Source organism: Zea mays, chromosome 1 (assembly GCF_902167145.1).
Source record: "Zea mays cultivar B73 chromosome 1, Zm-B73-REFERENCE-NAM-5.0, whole genome shotgun sequence".
Classification (NCBI taxonomy): domain Eukaryota; kingdom Viridiplantae; phylum Streptophyta; class Magnoliopsida; order Poales; family Poaceae; genus Zea; species Zea mays.
The window spans coordinates 85240083-85257496 of record NC_050096.1 but is presented as its reverse complement, the minus strand read 5'-3'; the positions used below and the strand labels follow the sequence as shown (position 1 = coordinate 85257496).

The following is a 17414-nucleotide window of genomic DNA, read 5'->3' as shown; positions in this document are numbered from 1 at the left end:
AAATTTGTCATGTTCTTCATATAAAATGTCCTCTTGCTTCTCTAGCAATCTATCTTTTTCATTTAAAGCATCAATTAACTCATTGATTTTATCTACTTTAGCTCTATATAAACCCTTAAATAAATCAGTATAATCTACTTCATCATCACTAGAATCATCATCGCTAGAAGTAGTGTACTTAGGGGAATCTCGAACACTTACCTTCTTCTCCTTGGCCATGAGGCAAGTCTGGCGTTCGTTGGGGAAGAGAGAAGACTTGTTGAAGGCCGAGGCAACAAGTCCTTTGTCGTCGGAGTCGGAAGAAGAGCAGTCCGAGTCCCATTCCTTTCCAAGGTGCGCCTCGCCCTTTGCCTTCCTGTAGCTCTTCTTTTTCTCCTTCTTCCCGCTCTTTTCTTGTCCCTGGTCACTATCATTATCGGGACAATTTGCAATAAAGTGACCAGTCTTACCACATTTGAAGGAGGAGCGCTTTCCCCTTATTTTGTTCTTGTTGGAGTATTCATTGCATCCTTTAAGAGCGGTCTTGAAGCGCTTGATGATAAGCGCCATCTCATCTTCATTGAGGCTGGCAGCCTTCACTTGAGCTACCTTGCTTGGTAGCGCCTCCTTGCTGCTTGTTGCTTTGAGAGCAACGGGCTGCGACTCGTAGATGGGTAGTGGACCGTTCAAGGCGTCATCCACATATCGTGCCTCCTTTACCATCATGCGTCCGCTCACGAATTTTCCGAGGATCTCCTCGAGCGTCATCTTGGTGTACCTGGGGTTTTCACGAATGAGGTTGATAAGATGGGGGTCAATTACCGTGAATGACCTTAGCATAAGTCGGACGACGTCGTGGTCCGTCCATCTTGTGCTTCCATAGCTTCTAATCTTGTTGATGAGGGTCTTGAGCCTGTTGTAGGTTTGTGTTGGCTCCTCTCCCCTGATCATGGTAAATCTTCCCAATTCGTCTTCCACCAACTCCATTTTGGTGATCATTGTAACATCGTTTCCCTCATGTGAGATCTTGAGGGTGTCCCAAATTTGCTTGGCGTTGTCCAAGCCACTTACTTTATTGTATTCATCCCTGCAAAGCGAAGCTAAGAAGACAGTAGTAGCTTGGGCATTCTTATGAATTTGTTCATTAATGAATACAGGGTTATCAGTGCTATCAAAATGCTTCCCATTTTCCACTATTTCCCAAATGCTAGGATGGAGAGAAAATAGATGACTACGCATTTTATGGCTCCAAAATGAGTAGTCCTCTCCATCAAAGTGTGGAGGTTTTCCTAGTGGAATAGAGAGTAAATGTGCATTCGAATTGTACAGCATACGAGAATAGTCAAAAGAGTAATTTTGATTAACCATTTTCTTCTTTGAAGAGGAGTCGTCGTCGTGTGATGAAGAAGACGAGGCATCACTGTCATAGTAGATGATCTTCTTGATGCGCCTCTTCTTCTTTCCGTCCTTCTTCTTGTGACTTGAGCCAGAGTCAGTGGGCTTGTCGTCTCTTGGCTCGTTGAAGAGGGACTCCTTCTCCTTGTCGTTGACCACCATCCCCTTTCCCTTAGGATCCATCTCTTCGGGCGATTAGTCCCTTACGTGAAGAGAACGGATCTGATACCAATTGAGAGCACCTAGAGGGGGGGTGAATAGGTGACCCTGTAAAATTCAACACTAAATTCCAACAACCTTGATTATAAAGATATTAGTGCGGGTTAATCAAGTCAATGAGACAAGCTCTTGCGAACACAGACAATCAAAGAGAGAGCAATCACAAGAGACACGCGATTTTATCCCGTGGTTCGGCCAAGAAACACTTGCCTACTTCCACGTTGTGGCGCCCCAATGGACAAGGGTTGCACTCAACCCCATTCAAGTGATCCAATGATCAACTTGAATACCATGGCTTTTCTTCCTTATATCCTTTTCCCGTTTGCGAGGAATCTCCACAAGTTGGAGCCTCTCGCCCTTACAAGATTGACCACAAAGAACGCACAAGAGTAAGGTTGGGGAGAGCAACACACACAAGACTCAAAACGCAGCACACCCACGCACACAAGTGAAGACTTGAGCTCAAATGACACACATGGAGTTCTTGACTCGAATGGAGCTCAAATCTCTAACACAACAAAGCGAATGTGCGGGAGCAGAGTTTGGATGGCTTAGAATACTTAGTGAATGCTTGTGTAGGTCCTCCATGCGCCTAGGGGTCCCTTTTTATAGCCCCAAGGCAGCTAGGAGCCGTTGGAGGCCAACAAGGAAGGCCAAACTTGCCTTCTGTCGGGTGGTGCACCAGACAGCCCGGTGCACCACCGGACAACTACTGTAGCCTGTCCGGTGCCGATCTCCTTCCTTTTCTAGCACAGACGACCGTTGCAGCTCCGAGACAGTTGGCGCACCGGACACTGTCCGGTGCACACCGGACAGTCCGGTGCCCCTGCCGACCGTTGGTGCGGGCCACGCGTCGCCCGCGGATTGCGCGACCGACCGTTGCGCTGGCGACCGTTGGCTCACCGGACAGTCCGGTGCTCCACCGGACAGTCTGGTGAATTATAGCCGTACGCCGCCGATTTTTCCCGAGAGCAGCCTTTTCACCGGAGTCCAGCCTGGCGCACAGGACACTGTCCGGTGCACCACCGGACAGTCCGGTGTGCCAGACTGAGCTGGACTTCGGCTGCACACAGCCAAGTCACTTGCAATTCTTTTATTTTCTTCTTTTCTCTGTTTCTAACACTTAGACAAATATATTAGTATACAAGAACCAATGTACTAAGTCTAGAAACATACCTCATGCCTTGATTTGCACTTTTTCAATCTTTGGCACATTTAGAACTTAGAGAATATGTGTTGGGCACTTAATCACCAAAACATTATAGAAATGGCCCAAAGGCACATTTCCCTTTCAGCTCTCCGTCTCCATGGTTTCCACCGTGAACACTTGAATTGGATCCTACCATGTTAGAGGGAAGCAAGAGAAAGTAGAATATGAAAATATTTGTGGAACACTCAATCTCACCTCTTACTTACCCAAGCTCTTGCCTGATCTCTAGGATCGTGATGGTGCCGGTGTGACAGCTTTGATAGAGGTGGTAGAGCGGTCAAAAGGATCACAAGTCAAACATCCCGGTTCAGGTTTTTAGTGGAGCTATAGGAGGCTGATCAAGGTGGGCTATGGTACTATCAACCAAGTGTGTTGACGTGCTTGAAAAAGATATGCAATTGTTGCTATAAAGATTCTCACCAAATCAATGTAAGTGAAATTTTCAGCAACACACCGCAACACAATCCCCTTTCATTTTTTCACTTCCTTTTTTTGACTTCTTTCTCTTCTTTTTCTTTCTCTCTCTTTTTATAACAGTAATGGGGTGCAGAGATCAAATGCAATGACACAATATGAATACGATGGTGGTAACTAGCAAGTTGAGGAACTTCAAACAACACAAGGTAATAGTACCGCCAAAGGGCTATAGGTTTTTTTGTGGCTTTGAACTATAGGACAAAACAAAATATAAGATGGATGAACACTGTGATAAATAAGTGGATGACAGTAATACCTAACGTGACAACGAAAGCTCTCATACCAGATGATATGTACCGAGTTATATTCGATACTAGGGTGGACCGATCTTCATGACAGTAGGTTGATAAATAGGATGGTTGGATATAAAAGTAACAGAATAACAAGGTAAATTTGCTAACGAACAACGGGTAACTGACTCTATACCTAATCAAGGTCAGAGGTGACAAGCGACGAGGAGAGAGACACCGAAACCGTGTAGATTTCGACTCGATCTCCGAACGACAGCAGAACCACATCCGGAGCTAATCCACACAATACGAGGCAGCCGTACTAGAACTTGCAAGGCACAAACTAGTGGATCCCAGCAGAATCTCTTCATAAGTCCGGTAGAACAAGGAAGAACAGGGGTAGAGTAAACACTCAGCAGCTCGGCTGCGGTAATCACTTGGATTATCAAATCATCAAAAGTTATCAAAAGTTCCGTTACATCATACACATAGGGGGTATTTATACTAGCTACAACCAGCCTTAGATTGGTATAAACACGAAAAGAGAGTAATTTAACGTGCTAATGTGAAGGGGACTCTTCGGGAGATCTCCAAAGCTGAATTTCGCGTGGCTGTTTGACTTCTGCGCAGCCTTCAGTATTTTAATAATAACTTCTCCTAGGAATCTCCAAATGTTGTGAGGCTGGATGCATTGGAAATTTAACTTGATAAGCTTTCTCACCATGTATAGAATGCCTAATGAAACTTCGTAGAATGTTGTAGTTTAATACTGAAACTTGGTCATCAAGCAGTCTGTTGACCTTTTGACAAATCAGCACTAAAGTAGGTCAGTTGCTGTTGGGAGCCTTCCTCTTCTGAAGGTCCTAAAAAACATGACTAATATGTTTTTCAGTGTAACATAAACTGCTACATGAGGCTTTGGCTTTGAGATGAAGGTATACGTGATATGGAGATAAAAACCCGAAGGCAGGATGAACGGACGCCGAAGCTGTGGCTGAAGGAAGCTGAAGGAGCTTCGGCTTAGTATAATGACGAAAGTGGAAGATGAAACTGATCTAAAGGGGAAAAAACTAATTATTCCCAGATAGCTCGCCCTATGATTAGCAGTAAATGTCAGGGATATGAATGTAATTTTGTCCGGACTGCGTCCCGTGCCTATAAATAGATGAATAGTAACACCATACTGTTCACACTGGATTGTAATCATTCTTGCGCCACTCTCACATTTTCACCTTCTGCCAAGCCAAAGGTATTAATGTAATATAAATATCATCGATGTTTATCCATGTTTATAAAATGAGAATATAAATAATCTAATGATTTGTAATGGTTATTCATATTTTTAGTATTTCATGTGTCTTTATTTATATTCACTCACTGAAATGATGAAGGTATGCCCTTCATAACCTTCGTCTGAAGATCATTATATCCCAAGGGAGATAATGCTTCGAAGGACGAAGGTCTCTAATCGTTAACAATTGTGTTGCTTTGTTCTTGGTGTATAGCATCCGAGAGTAAGGACCAACATTGGCGCCCACCTCCGGTGAACTCATTCGACCACCTTCGGCAAGCATCGACTTTCGCAATGCCGTCAAAGAAGACAACGGTGCCAGGGGCTGCCCTACAGCCACTGGACACTAATCAGGAGACGCTGCGCGAAGCTAGGAGCCAGAAGAGGAAGGCTATTAGCCCAACACCTCAGGAGGAGGAACTAGATCAAGGGATCAGGGATCTGGAGGCTATCCATCAACAGGTGCAAAGGAAGAGGGAAAAGATGCTTCGGCTCGCCGACCTTCAGAAGAAGATCGATGAAGCCGCCGAAGAAATGCGTCACCTCACTCAGGATGACCAAGATCGAAGGCCCCAACACAGGGAGCTTCGCCAAGAAAGTCCATTCAATGATGATGAATGGTACGGTTGCTTTCATCAGGGCAATTTTGTTTTTGATGATGCTTCTTTCTTGGCAGCAGAATTGCAGGCTACCATGGGCCACCGTCAAACAATCCACCTCAGCTCCCCATGTATGATGGGCACTCAGTCCCGAAGCAATTCCTGATGAGCTACGAAGCAACCATATCCTCATATGGGGGGCAATACTACAGTCATGGCGAAGTCCTTCATCATGGCAGTCAAAAGCGTAGCTCAAACTTGTACTCCTCTCTTCGGTCAGGGATAATTATGTCATGGCAGAAGCTAAAGGATATGTTAGTGACCAGATTTCAGGGCTTTCAAACAAAGCCGGTCACTGCCCAAGCTCTCTTTCAGTGTACACAGGACCAGGAGGAGTACTTGCAGGCGTATGTCCGAAGGTTCTTGAGGCTGAGAGCTCAAGCACCTACAGTGCCCAATGAGATCGTCATTGAGGCCATGATCAAGAGGCTTCGGCCAAGACCCACGGCGCAATACTTCGCAAGGAAGCCATCACAAACCTTGGAGAAGCTTCTCCAGAAAATGGATGAGTACATCAGAGCCGACAATGATTTTCGGCAAAGAAGGGAAGAAGCCTACAGATACTCTGACATGGCTAGGGGCTTCGGAGGGAGATTCCACCGCAGGCATGTCCGGTCAATCCATAATGCTAGCTCAAGTGAGGACAGGGGAAACCAAATCCAACGGCAGCAGCACAGCTCCCAATCATCAGGGGCACAACAAAGTTCCTTTAGGCCACCAGCTCAAAGAGGTAGATGGGACAGAAGCTTCGGAGGAAGATATGGAGATCAGCCCAGGAAACTGTTTTGTTTGTTCTACGGTGAAGACAAAGGGCATACCACAAGAACGTGCCAGGTTACAATTCAAAAGCAGAAAGAGATTGTCAAAGCTAAAGCACGGCAGAATCAGCCGAAGCAGGTTCTACATACCGCTTCATGCTACTCTCCCTATGTCCCAGAGTATGTAGACAATCAACAGCCTACGTCCTCTGTTACTTCGGCAAGCCATTCTCAAGCTTCCTAGGCCCAGTTGCCACCACCACCACCGCTAGCACCTACTTTGGTTCGCAGTCAGCAGCCAGAAGGGCATCACCACGCTCTGCAACAACGCGATTTTCGGGAGGAGTCCGAAGCTCGCACAGTCAACGGCACTGTGCCCGAGTTGAAGCACATTTACTAAAGGATATCCTAACCTGATGTATTTTCGTTTTGTTTGTCATTTTATTTTCTTGCATGAAAAACAATTCACAGAGGTTTAATCTCCAACTTGATGTAATAATATTGTGGTCACACCATCGAGTGTAGAATGCCACCCCTCAACAACGCTTCCGAAGCTACGAAGTTGTTCCTAAGGGAGCGCAGAGTAAGTTCCGAAGTTACAAAGTCGTTTCTAAGGGAGCGCAGAGTAAGTTTCGAAGCTCAAAAGTCGTTCCTAAGTGAATGCAGAGCTTAAATACCACCAAAATAGAAGGTGAAGAAGCTCGAAAGTCATTCCTAAGGGAATGCAGAGCTTAAATGCCACCGAAATAGAAGGTGAAGAGACTCAAAAGACGTTCCTAAGGGAATGCAGAGTCTGGGCGTGTTTTCGTGTGGGTATGTGTCTTCGGCATAAACATCATGCTGCATCATATCATCGCATCATTTTGCATAGCATCACATCATACATCATGTCACATCAGCAGCAAGATTGTGCAGAAGGAAAGTTGCTTCTTTCAAAATATGCGATGAATGAAATAGTGTGCTGGAGCGCAAAGTACACCTTCGGCAATTATAATTCTACATGCCAAGAAATTTTTTGTCGACAACAATATTATACAACAGTTGTGCTATAGAAGGGCTCTTTCTTTACGAAGCATGGAAAGAAGGGAAGGTATTTTTTCGCCAAAGGCTCAAAAGTGGTATGAACGCAAATTTCATGCATCGCAAAGAAATATATTACATTAATATACACATAGATATAAAATGTTTAACTCATGTACGAATATTATATTTCCCAAATACTACATTTCTTAAGTGTACAAGAATTCAGTCTTCTTTTAAAATCTTTTCGGCAGCTTCATTCAATAGTTTGTTGACAGCTTCATCAACGGCTTCTTCGGCAATCTTTATTGTTTCTAATGCTGCTTTCATGGCGGTGATAGTTCAGCTGAAGTAAAGTAGCAAGTTGTTAATATGAAGCTAGGAAAAAATACTGAAACTAAGATTCAGTAAAAATATCTATACGCCTTGCGCGTTCAGCAGCCTCTTCGGCTCGCTTGGCTTCTTCTCGGGCATCATGGGATTCTTTTTCATTTTTCTTTATAGCTTCATCGGCTATCTCCCGGCCTCCCTTCATCCAAACGTTGGAATAAAATTTCCCGCCCATTAAAGTAGCTTCAGCCGAAGGATCCTTCGTGTTGTTTATGGAGAAGACGGTGTCCGTCTTGGCTGCAACTTTAACATGTTCACAGCTAGTTTTCTCTAAAATTGCCGCAACCCCTCGGGCACCGGCGAAGGCGCAAAAATCCTCACGGTCGCTAAGAATTTCTTCAAAAGCTTCAGCTTCTTCATCGATCCATTCAATAATTCCTTCGGGATCACCTCTAATAATTTTTTGCTCTGATGAGTATGCATCGACCTTTGCAAAACTATCTTTCAATTTCTTAGCACAATCCAAGGATTTCTCATAATATCTCTCCTTGGATTCACGAAGCTCATCCACATTCTTTTGTAATCTTGAACTAGTCCATTCGCTTGTTTCGCTTTCGCCACTTCAAAATCCTCATTCTTTTCGGCAAGCTTTTTCTTTAAGTTTTCAATTATAGCTTTATGAGCTTCAGACTATGCAGCAAGTTTGGCTTCGCTAACCTTTACTTTGTCTACCAAGGAAAGCAGAATTTTATCCTTTTCTAGGGCTTCATTTCATAGTCTGATAACCTCTGACTGAAGGTTCCCAAGGGCTATTTGGCAACTTTCATCCTCGACATTCTTTTGTGCCCTTAAAGCATTGCTCAAGATTAAGCCCTAAAAAAGGGGGGATCAGCACAATGGTAAAAGATACAAAAATAATCTGTTTCTAAGTCAAAACATCTTTAACTTCAGACTGTTATAACTTATAAGCGAGGCAGTCTGCAAGGTCATCCTTTGACATTGCAGAGAGGCCAACTTCGAGCTTCAGAAACCCTATGTTCCTTGCCATCTCTCGGCACACAAATATCTCCTTGTTGTCCGGAAGACAGTACAAAAGGTCAACTTCATCAGTGCCATTATACATCAAGGATCATTTTGGGTACTTTAATTCCCTGGCATAGTGCTTAGTTTCGACAATCTGCTATTCCGACAACTGTTTACCCGAAGCGTGTCGTATGATAAAATCTAGCTCTTCAGTAGACGCTTCGGGAGTAGGAGATTTAACCTTCTTGGGCGCGCCTTCTTTTTCCAAGGTCAGAGCGACATCTGAAGGTCCTTGTTTAGTATCCTTTCCAACAGTTTCAACAGGCCCCGTTTCGGCGGGAACTGAGGGCCCAACTTCGGCTTCAACACGAGTTGTAATAGCTTCGGTGGCCTTCTTTATATTTTTCTCTTCTGTAGAGGCAGGAGTTGATAACCTCGTTGACTCCATGACAGCGTCCAGCACGCTGGCCATTCTCATCCTTTTGGGAGTTATTGCAGACATTTTGGACACCTTCGGCAACTCTGGCTCTGGTGGCAGGCTCAGGATTTTTGGCAGTCCTGCCGGCTCCTCTAGCTCTGGCTCTTCGACCGTTTTTTCCTTGGCGTCGGCAGGACGCTTCGACGCTTCGGTTTTCCCCTGTCCCATTACTTTCGACACTTTAGCCGATTCTCCCTTAACACCGGTAGGAGCGGGGTATTCCGGCTCAGCGGCGGAAGAAGTCCCCTCAGCAAGCTTCGGCACCCTGGCTGTTTCAATGTACCTAGGCCAGTGTGTCAAAATCTTGATCTTTTTACCCTTCGACGTAGCAGAGATGGCCGAAGCAGTAGCTTTTCTTTTCTTTCCCTGCTTTCGCGAGGGATAGCAATAGTCTGGATATACGAAGCCAATTACAACAAAAACTCTGTTTAATCTTCTCTTGCCTCGTCCTCCGAAGGCTAATGCCATGGCATCATCTTCGGCCCTTGTGTAGGCCCCAAGCAATTCGTCACTAGTTGCCACAACACAATTCAGCTAGTCATTGTTTGGCCCATCAAATTGATCTCTGTATCTGAAGGTGTATTTTAGATAGACCAAGCCGCCTTGACTGGACCCGGCAGCGGCCTCCTTCGGCATCTCCTAGTCACTAACAAGAGGCCACACTCTATAAGTAATATGCTCTTGGACTAAGTCTCTTGTGCCAATAAAAGTGCATACACTGTTAAAAGCCTTCTGGCATGCTTCAATTTCATTTCCAAGAGTAGTGCCTGGCCTTCTGATGTCGAAGCGGAACCAAATAGGGCGTTGGATGATCCCCTTGATATCTTCTCTTTCAATTAAGTTGTTCTTTACATAAAACCACTCTTCCATCTAGGCTCCTGGCCACCTCTTCCAAAATGTCGTGACTGGATAGCTCACATCAGAGCGACGCATGAAGCCGTAACAACCAAAGTTATTATGATATTGCTCTTTGCTAGTAGCCTTCGTCTCATAGGACAACTCATGCATGTTATAGAAGAATTTTACACTCGGCTCTAGTCCCTGGCTCCTCACGACCCAAATAAAAATCCCCATTCTGATGATAGCTTTAGGGGTAATCTGATGAAGGTAAATCTCAAAAGTCTTCAGAACTTCAACTAAAAATTTACTCAAGGGAAATCGAAGCCCCGCCTTCATGCAGCTCCTGTAGACAACAACTTCGTCTACTTAGGGCGCAGGGGCAGTGCTATCTCCTCCAGCCCTCACAATTGAAATATCGCGGAAATATCTCCCTTTCATAGCATCAATCTGACTTTGCTTGATGGTTGATTTTACGAACATGGTATGACTCGGCCGCCAGGGCCGATCTTCGGCATCTTCGTTTCCACTTTCCAAATCAAAACTTTCACTATCACCGGAGTCCTCAGATAATCCAGCCAGCATTTCGTTAGTGATTTTCTCTGTGTTCGTCTTCTCCATAACTTTGTAAAACCCAGCCAATGCAGGGTCGACAACCTTCTTCTCTTCAGCCATTTAGTCAACGATTGTAAAAATGCCGAAGCTTGCAATTTAATCAAAACTTGGCAGAGCAAGAAAATTCAGGATGACAAAAATAGCGCAATCATTCGAAATGGCACATCAAATGCTATCATTGCGAGTCCCTATTTATATGCCCAACGCATCACAACTTGGTGGGCCCTACATGTCAGTGTCTTTCACTATTCAAGCGAAGGGAAGGTGTTTTTTCGGACCTTCGGGTAAAGGCCTTCGTTCACGTCGCAGTCTGAATTTGTTGAGAAACAAATTAATACCGCGAGGGACTACTGTTGGGGGCCTTCCTCTTCCGAAGGTCCTAAAAAATGTGACTAATATGTTTTTCAGTGTAACATAAACTGCTACAGGAGGCTTTGGCTTTGAGATGAAGGTATACGTGATATGGAGATAAAAACCCAAAGGCATGATGAACGGACGTCGAAGCTATGGCTAAAGGAAGCTGAAGGAGCTTCGGCTTAGTATAATGTCGAAGGTGGAAGATGAAATCGACCTAAAGGGGAAAAGACTACTTAGTCCCAGATAGCTCGCCTTATGATTAACAGTAAATGTCAGGGACATGAATGTAATTTTGTCCGGGCTGCGTCATGTGCCTATAAATAGATGAACAGTAACACCATACTGTTCATGCTGGATTGTAATCATTCTCGCGCCGCTCTCGCATTTTCACCTTCTGCCAAGCCGAAGATATTAATGTAATATAAATATCATTGATGTTTATCCATGTTTATAAAATGAGAATATAAATAATCTAATGATTTGTAATGGTTATTCATATTTTTTAGTATTTCATGTGTCTTTATTTATATTCACTCACTGAAATGATGAAGGTATTCCCTTCATAACCTTCATCTGAAGATCATTATATCCCAAGGGAGATAATGCTTCGAAGGACGAAGGTCTCTAATCATTAACAATCGTGTTGCTTTGTTCTTGATGTATAGCATCCGAGAGCAAGGACCAACAGTTGCCTTGCTGGGAGATCCGATTAAGTCGGTCTTAGAAGCATTGGAAACTAGACTTCAATAGTTTTCCAAAATGTGCTTATGGGCCTTCATATTTTTTGGGAATAAAAAGATATGAATGTTTCTTCTGGACGGTTTTGTCACGCTGGACTGACTTGAACATAGTTCTTCTCTCTGATTCGCCCTTGATATGTCTTGTCCTTCCTCTTTGGTGAACCTAAGCAAAATCAACATAGACGACTTAGGTAGCATAAAGTTATCATTAGTGTTTACTTTCAATTCGTAAAGTAGCGCGTGCACCTCTTGTTGTATTTGTTTCGCTCGGCTTCGAGTCATAGGTCCAGTAGGAATGGTCGGCAAGGTTGACGATGCTGGTATGGTCACATCATAGCCACTGGACTTCCCCACGACCACCGTCGTCGCCTCGGGCTTCCCCACAAGAGTGGGCGCGGATCTCCTCGACACTGACCTGCTAGCATCCACGAGCGCGGGTCTCCCCGACACCGACCTGCTGACCCCCACTGACGGGAGTGTCCCCGACAATGCCGTCGTCGATCTAAGCGCGCGCAAGCATGCTCCCCTCAAGCAGGCTCCTCCCCCTCCCGCACCAACATGCTCGTCGGGGATGGACCCCCTTCATCGTCGGCCTTGGGGCCCTTCCCGGAGTCCCCCCTCCCTGTTGTCCTCGCTGCGCACTAGCAGCACGCCTGACGTTCCCCGCCCCCATCCCCCCTCGTCGACCCCGCATGGGCCGACATTGTTGCGTCCTCGTCGGCCTCTCCACCTACATCCTCCATGCTGGTTGCGGCTCACGCCACCATCTAGGTTGTCGTGGTTGCCTCGTAGGAGCACGAGCGTACCTCATCCCTCGCCTAGGAACAAGAGCGTGCTATGGGCAACGCCTAGACCACTCAGGTGCCCACCACTCAGTGCCTTCTCCTCGGCCATGGCACTACGCCACCCTCGGTGGCCCCTGAGTATAATACTAGAGTATCCAAACTAGGCCTCATTGTGTCTTGGCCTGTGATTTCTTTGTGTAACTGTTCATGTCATATGGTTGTGTTAGCAGTTGGCAGAAAAAATATCTTCACATCAACTCTGCGTTGCAACCGATGGTGCTTCGAGGCGAACATGCGTGTGCGCACGATTGAACCCGAGGTACTTTTCAAAAATTCTCGCGTATGTGTGATTAGGGATGGCAAAGGCCAATGGGTTGGGTTGAAGTCGGGTGAAGCAAAAAACTGGCCCACGATTACACCTGTAAAGTCTATCTAAACCCGTCTGTGATCACACCTGCGGGTGCAATTTTAAACTCGCACCTAAACTCGTCGGGTTTCAGATGGGTTTTGAGTCACACGCGGGTTTAACTCATTGCATACTTTCAAGCAACAATTCGGCTATAAGTAATTAAATATAGCAATAATTGAGTTATATCTATGGATTTTAAGTCTACTTACGTTGAGCACAACAAAACACTTCATGAATCATTAGCCAAGTCACTGATTGAAAATAATTACTATTGTATATTAATCATTATTGCGCAAAATAATAAGTGAACCAAATTTCGGGTCGGGTGCAGGTCACTCGCGCATTGAAATAGAAACCAACACCAACACCTGCGAAACTTCGGATCGGGTGCGAGTTGCACCCGCGGGTCAAAATCTTCATCTATACTCACACCTGTCGGGTCGAATACCTGCCGGGTTTTGGATTTACGGGTTAAATTGTAATCACTACGTGTGATTGTGTATACATGAAAAGCAGGGTGAACGCATCATCAGTGCACAGCATCACCCGGCGCACTGTCACTAATATCACTGACGCTGTGTTTTCCTTCCATTTTCTCTCTGTTTTTTTTCGGGGTAAAGTATAGTGCTACTGCTGCATGTACTGCTACGACTTGCGAGTCCATCGGGCGTTGCATCATTACTTGGCTTCAGAGGTAAGCAAAACCTTCGTTCTTGAGTTTTGAGGCCCAATTCAATCTCAGTCAAGACAGCAAGCATGCACAAATTCTTTCCTACTGTAGTACTCTACTCCATCCATTCAACATAAGATACTTCTTTAAAAAAATAATAGCTTTGACCAAGTTTACAATACTACATCTATAACAATAATAAATCTTAAATTTAAAAACCAAGTTAAAATATTCTCAAACTATAATACCTCACCTGTCCCAAAATCTAAGTGATCGAATATTAGATTGTCGATTTTATGATCGGCCATCCGAAGACTTTGTTAGATAAGTTTAAGGTCATAGACTTGAATAAAAAAATCAGAAGTTGCGAAATAATTAGCGTAATATTCGTTGATATTTTTAGATTTTTTTTCATAAATATATTTGTATATATAGTGTATACGCTGGATACACGGTGTATGCAAGGCATTTCTGGCATACCACTGATAGCAACTTAAAGGAACACTCACCAAAATAACAATCTAAAGTTGTAACACTACCATACCATACAAACTGCAATTCCACAATACTGACGTTACTTGTATGTCTGCATACTATGATACTCTATCATCATGGAATCTATGCTCGATGCTCTCACGCAGTCATACTGCACGTAGCCAAGAAGCAGACTGCAGATGACCTCACGTGCCGCCGCCGCCGCCGCCAATCCTTACGTCCGGGTTCCGCACCGTCTTAAGCCACATCCCGGCGAGCACCCGCGACGACAGGCTCCACACGACGTCGGGCCGCTGCACTCTCGCCCCCGCCTGCGCCGTCGTCGTCGCCGCCCTCTTGCCAGCGCGGGCCGGCCCGTGCGCGAGCATCCACTGCATCGCCGTCAGCTTCTGCCTCTCCGCGCCCCAGCGCGCGCTCCCGCCACCTCCGGACGGCGTGCACCTCATCTGCACGCCGCCGACGTGCAGGCTTCGTACCTTGAACCTCCCGGCGCTGTAGCCCGCCGCGCCCAACAGCCTCGCCGACTGCACGACGGCGACCATGGGCGCGCCCACCGCCTCGTACCGCCGCGACGGGTCGCGCACCTGGATGGCCGCCACCAGGGTGACGCGCCCGTCCGAGGCACCAGACTCGGACCACTCGTCCGAGGGCACCAGCGAGTCGAACACGCCCGTGTCCCCCGCGGCCGCGGAGACCTCGAACGGCGCGTCCTCGTCGGCCATCTCGGCCTGGACCGCCAGCGCGTCCACGGCCATGGTCTCCAGCTTCTGCAGGGAGAAGGCGAAAACTTCGTCCAGCGTCTCCGGGTCGTCACCGGCGCTCCAGATGCCCGTGGAGACGCGCTCGCTCCGGCCCTCGGACAAGGCCACGGCGAGCTTCCGGACGAGCCGCACGGACCGCGCGGCGCTCGAGCTCGCGCCCTCGGTGCGTCGCCCGCCGATCACAGCCGCCGCGATGCCCTCAAAGCCCACCTGCTCGGGCGTCTTCCCCGTAATGTCATCCATGCCGCCGAGCGACGCCACCCTGTCGCGCACCTCGTCGGCGCCGCCTGCCGCCGCCATCTTCTGGAGCACGTCGAACCCTGTGGCCGCCGTGGCGCCCGGCAGCACGAAAGGCCTGGACACCTGCATGGCGAGCTTTGGGGGCCCATCTCTGTTCCCCAGCGGCAGGTCGAACGGGTTCATGGACACCAGGAACCCGCCGTCACGCGTTTGCACGGCAGGGCCAATGCCCCGCCCCAAGTCTGGCACCACGGGCGGAGTCGTCACCGCCTTCCTTGCTGGCGACGCCGGCTCGGATCTCGGCGTCAAGGGCAGCCTGAGCTTCTTCTTGTCGCCGACACCGTCCGCCTCGAGCTTCCTAAGAAACTCCACCGTCACCATCTCTTCATCCGCGTCCAGACGCTGCTGCTGACCCGCCGCCCTGGGCGACTTCTTCCCGCCGTTGGTCATCAGCGCCTCGATGGCCTCGATCTGCTCGGCAATGGAGTCGAGCTCCCGCAGCACCTCGCGTTGAGCCTGGTAGTGGACGACTTCTTTAACCGTCTCAACGCCCTTCTCCACGACCTCGTACTCGGGGAGGCTGTTCACGTCCCCGGCGTCGGTGGTGGATGCCGAAAGCTCGTCGTCGCCGGGCTTCCGAGGCATCAGAGATCGTACCGCAGGATGATGATCAGGATCTCCATTCTCGTCGACACGAAGCCTATCGACAAGCTGCTTGTAGGCCCTCATGGAAGGTGAGACGGAAGCGTCAGATGGCGAAAGCTTGGGCGTGCTTGAAATGCTGAAGGAGTTCCTGTTGTGAGCCCTGGCACGAGAGGAGCCCGGAGCCGGAGACCCGCGGTCCCTCTCCTCGGCCTGCGTGTACAGGCTGAGCCCTGCGTCTTCCATGAGCTGAAACCCGAGCTTGAGCTGCAGCTCTCCGCCGGCCGCAGTGCCGGAGAGCGCGAACGTCTCGTCGAACCACCTGACGCGGCGTCCCTCGGAGCTGATCTTGCGGAGAGACTCGAGCACGAGCGAGCTGACGTCGACGGTGTGCGTGCCCAGAAGGGCGCCCCGTCCTCGTCCCTCGACGGCGACGACGGTTACGACGAACCTCCGCGGCTGGAGCCGGAGCGGCTTCCCCGTGCCGGCTCCGCCGGCGAAGTAGAGGTTGCACCTGACGAAGAGCGTCTCGTCGAAGTCCGCGGCGCCACCGCGCACCCGGCACGGCAGGGTCTGCACCGAGCCGTCCCTGGTCTCCGCCTTGCGCACGGTGACGGCGAGGCGGAACCCTTCCATGGACGCCGGCACGCCGCGGGCGGCGTCGACCTCGACCGAGAACAGGCACCCCGCGCGGCGCTTCCCGAGGTGCGCGAGCGCGCGCACCGGCTTCCAGCTCCTCCACGCCGTCGAGGACCCTTTATCCTTGGCACCCCGCGGCGCGGCAGCGCCCGGGACGGAGCTGGGTATCGAGTCAACGGCCGCCGTCTTCGTGGCCGGCGCCCGAGAGCGCCATAACGACAGCGAGGCTCGTCGGGACGACTGCGCCCTCCGGTCCTCCCGCCCGGGCCCGTCGACGACGCGCGGGCCGTCCCCTGCCCCCGCGCCGGAGCGCACGATTGCGACCGACGCAGCGCGCCGTTGGATGGCGTTTGGGCCGTCGAGGTAGTCGCTCATTAGGCTGGCGCCGGCGGTCGCTGGAGCCCCATCGCTTCCCGATCCGGCCATGGCAACACCCCAATCAAATCACACAAACACACACGGTCACCAGTCGCTTGTACGTACTCTGTCTGTTGAGTGTCCGGCTCTTGAGCTGGAACAGGAACTCGTACAGTTGCTTTTTAGCACTGCCGCGTTGGCGCGAACGCGGGTTGAAAACGGAAAGGCTACCTACCTACCTACTGCTCCCACAGTCTAGGAGTTCCCCGGCCGGTCCATCCGACGGCTCCGGCAGCCGCGTCGTTGGTCCTCTGGACGGCTCGCAATGGCGCCATGCCCCTCCGGACCCGTCCCATGGCTGTGGCTTATCCACGGAGAAGACCCGGCCGGGACGGGAGGACACGGCGAGCGAGTGAGTGACGGAATTGAGGCCACGAGACACCGGTGCCGGATGGTCAGAGGCTCAGAGCGACTCATGGGCATCGTGTGATCGCTCCATCAGGGCGAAGAAGCAAAGTTGATGTGCCCCGGCGTTAATGCGGGAGGGAGACGAGGGCGTCCTGGCTGCGTGTAGTCGGTCATTGCCACGACAAAAACTACTGGGACGGGAACGGTGAGCGTGTGTGTCGTCTTGCCCGCGAGCTCCCGGCGCCACGGAAAAGCTGGGAACGGACTGGCCGGTCGCCGTCGTCTCGCCGCTGTCGTGCAAAGTTGCAAGGGAGGCGAGCGGACCCGTTTACACGTTACTGGAGTACCCAGCAGACCAAACCAATGCAAGTAGAGTACGAGAGATCCGTA

General features: G+C 49.0%; 1 protein-coding gene across 1 annotated transcript; it reads right to left on the bottom strand.

The window, feature by feature from the left end:
• Positions 1–13857: 13857 nt before the first annotated feature.
• LOC103637600 (Protein PLASTID MOVEMENT IMPAIRED 1) lies at positions 13858–17200 on the bottom strand. Its single transcript, XM_020546419.3, has one exon. It carries the CDS (start codon positions 16683–16685, stop codon positions 14163–14165), a length of 2523 nt encoding a protein of 840 aa, XP_020402008.1. The 5' UTR covers positions 16686–17200; the 3' UTR covers positions 13858–14162.
• Between the last annotated feature and the right edge of the window lie 214 nt (positions 17201–17414).

What these genes read in the sequence shown, in the direction of transcription:
- LOC103637600 (XM_020546419.3), bottom strand. Translation starts at nt 16,685, where the DNA reads ATGGCCGGATCGGGAAGCGATGGGGCTCCAGCGACCGCCGGCGCCAGC.